Here is a 2,928-nt window from a genome sequence, read left to right as displayed (position 1 = left end):
GCAACAATACAGTTAGCCCACGGTTCAATACATACCTCAGTTTTTAATCACGGTTTTCAGTTTGGTTTGGTTCTGATGGCAAAATTTTGGGAAAAAAATAAAAGTAAATAAATAACCAACTCCTGCACACTTCTGTACACTGGAGAAAAACATGGATTATCATGCAAGGCTGCCCTCGCACAGAAACGCCACATATGCATCACAGAATAAAAGAACTTATGAAGCTCCAGGCGTATTGAACCGTCAATATTATATTGAGAATTGTGGCATCCCTAATGGCTACCGTCAACTGTTTGATTACCAAAATTCTTCAAAATATTTTCTTTTGTACTCAACAGAAGAAAAAAATGCATACAGATTTGGAACAACTTAAGAGTGAGTAAATAAAGACAGAATTGTCATTTTATGGGAGAACTATCCCTTTAATCATTTATTTTACCCATGTTGAATAAGCAGGGGGTAATAGCTGCTTCACGACCAATTTGAAAGTTCGGTGCTACTGCCACTAGAGGGGCGGTTGAGGTATTTCTGGTTTTAGTGCATTTAAACCATTATGAAGAAACACTTACATTTCATAGATGCGGATGTTGGCTGGAATGGCACTGATGAAACCAACTAGCTTATGATTAGAGTTCACTCTCACTCCACAATGCCACTGAGGCAACCAGCCTGGAGGACGCAGAGCCCTGAGACAAAAACAGAGTACAGCTAAACTGAGAGACGAGGACACATTTCAGTTAACTTTTAGAAAAAAATAAAAATACAGATAGCCCTTCAGATACAAGACCAAAAAAAAAAAAACCACTTGACTTTTCAAGCCAACATTCTTACCAGAGCAGAAATTCAGGAGAGTAATCAAAACGAAACATGTTGTCATCATCCTCCACATAGTTCTCGTTCAGGAGAGTGTACAACTCTTTCAGCTTCAGAGAGAGAATGAGAGGAAACAGAAAACAGCTTTAAGACCGAGTTGTGTCCAGGTGTATATTTGTATGTATAAGATATTGAAAGAGAAATTTAGTGGTTCGTATGTCATACCACTGCAGTGTTTCCCAGATCGAGAGTGTCCCAGCTGAAGCCCTGCGGGAGGCTGTAGGGCTCCTCTCGTATGTTATCTTTATCCTCCTCAATGCGGCCATGTGATACCACAGTCTCTCCTACAAACAAGCAAACAGCAGAATCAGACTTCTGTCATCAGGCAATTCACCAAAAACCTCAGTTTCACACAGTATCATCAGTCTACACTGTACCACAAGTCATGAGTCTCAAGAAAACAGATGTTGTACTGCTAAAAAACGGCATTACTAAAAAGAAACAAGTGATGTCAGGCCAAGGAATAAGTATAAAAATGAAAGCAAATTACTTTTAATATTGGATTTAAAAAAACGTGCTGCGAGTATAGTGGCACAAATGATCAATACCAAGTTTAGGAACAGGCTGAGTGTCCCAGAACTGATAACTGCGCCGTGTGGCCTCCTCCATGGTTTTAGCTGGACCCTGTCCCACTGAAAACAGCTCAATGGCCTTCTGGATCTCCTGTAACTTATCCGCAGGGAGGGAGTTTACCTGAGGAAGAGACTAAGACAAGTGAAAATGGGAAAAAATGAATTAAACACTTACAAAAATACTCTGGCAATGCCATGGTGCCATATTATCAGTAGTAATTAATACTTCAAAGGACACCATGGCATTCAAAATATTTCCTGCACTAAAATATAGGTATAATTACAAATATTTTAACTGTACATGAGTACACAACGACTTTGGGACAGCCCTTGTAAAGAATTTTATTTTCTTATACTTAAGTAGTCATGTATCAATATTACATTTCAGGCTGATACTGCTAAAGCTGAAATACAAGGCGGCAAAGGTAATCTAGATGTAAACAATCTTGTGTTAAACACACAAAGCCATACAAGCATACTCACTTTGGCTAGCGAATCCTGTGCTGCATCTTTTCCTCCAGACTTGTCTTTGTTCTTTTTCTTCTGTTTCTTTTTCTTCTTCTTGGCACCTGTCTCCCCCTTCTCCCTGCGGGCCACATGAACTCAGTTGACATGGGCAGATATAGTGAGAGTTTATGTCCACTCAGCACTAACCGCGGCTGATGCAGGTGAAAAGGCAACATCTCAATAGAAACATCACTGTTCCTGATGCAATCAGCAGTATTTTAGGATGACAACCCCTCACTAGTGTACAACAAATCTTATATGCTGGATTTGATTTTGATATTTCTAATATATAAACAGGAATTTCCACAGAACAAAGAGAGTTATAAGGACAGTTCACCCAAAAATGGACTTAATGCCATCTTTCACATGCTGTTTTAAAAATTTAAATAAAAGAAGATATTTTGATAGATATTTGGAAGAAAATATTTAGAGATTTTAATGAAGCGGAATCTGAGCTTAAAAGGAAACAATAAAAAGAAGGGGAAAAAAAGAAGATAAACCTAACATAAAACACTAATGTCTCTCCATCCTAGCATGCAATTCAACTCATGATTAAACTACACAGACACAAGAGCCGAGCCCCACACCAGTGGTCAAGCTGGAACGGGACGACTTACAGAGATGCACAGCTAATCCTATTAATGCTCACGAAGGGAGAGAGGTGACAGAGCTGAGCTACATTTGTTAATGGGAGACAGATGGTCTATCACGTCATGACCTGCAGAAAAAGCATGCTTTGTGTGTGTGAGGGGAGGTGGGCTATATGACAAAGACTGACGGATAAACAAGCACCCCTGTGACTATTGCTTTGACAGCCATCTATCCCTAAAAAAGAGGGGCTTCTCTTCTTTTACTCTATACTGCTTCAATAAATATAAGCTGCAATGGAGGATGTCCTCTTAAAGGGGTGGCTGTTCAGCTTTTTTCGAAGGCTTCATTGTGTTTATGGGGTGCAGTGTAACATGTGTTCATGCTT

The 2,928-nt window shown here is 39.4% G+C and overlaps 1 protein-coding gene across 1 annotated transcript; it reads right to left on the bottom strand.

Moving 5' to 3' along the window:
• LOC107683302 (glycylpeptide N-tetradecanoyltransferase 1-like) lies at positions 1-2,047 on the bottom strand (the record flags this gene model as incomplete). The annotated part of the gene is made up of 6 exons (XM_016479356.1): positions 1-72; positions 570-686; positions 832-923; positions 1,039-1,157; positions 1,422-1,566; positions 1,929-2,047. Coding segments are annotated over 6 exons (608 nt in total), but the record flags the coding sequence as incomplete, so codon positions are not given.
• Positions 2,048-2,928: the final 881 nt, after the last annotated feature.

The sequence above is a fragment of the Sinocyclocheilus anshuiensis genome, unplaced genomic scaffold (assembly GCF_001515605.1).
Source record: "Sinocyclocheilus anshuiensis isolate Anshui unplaced genomic scaffold, SAMN03320099.WGS_v1.1 C33148229, whole genome shotgun sequence".
NCBI lineage: Eukaryota > Metazoa > Chordata > Actinopteri > Cypriniformes > Cyprinidae > Sinocyclocheilus > Sinocyclocheilus anshuiensis.
This window is presented reverse-complemented; position numbering and strand designations above follow the sequence as displayed.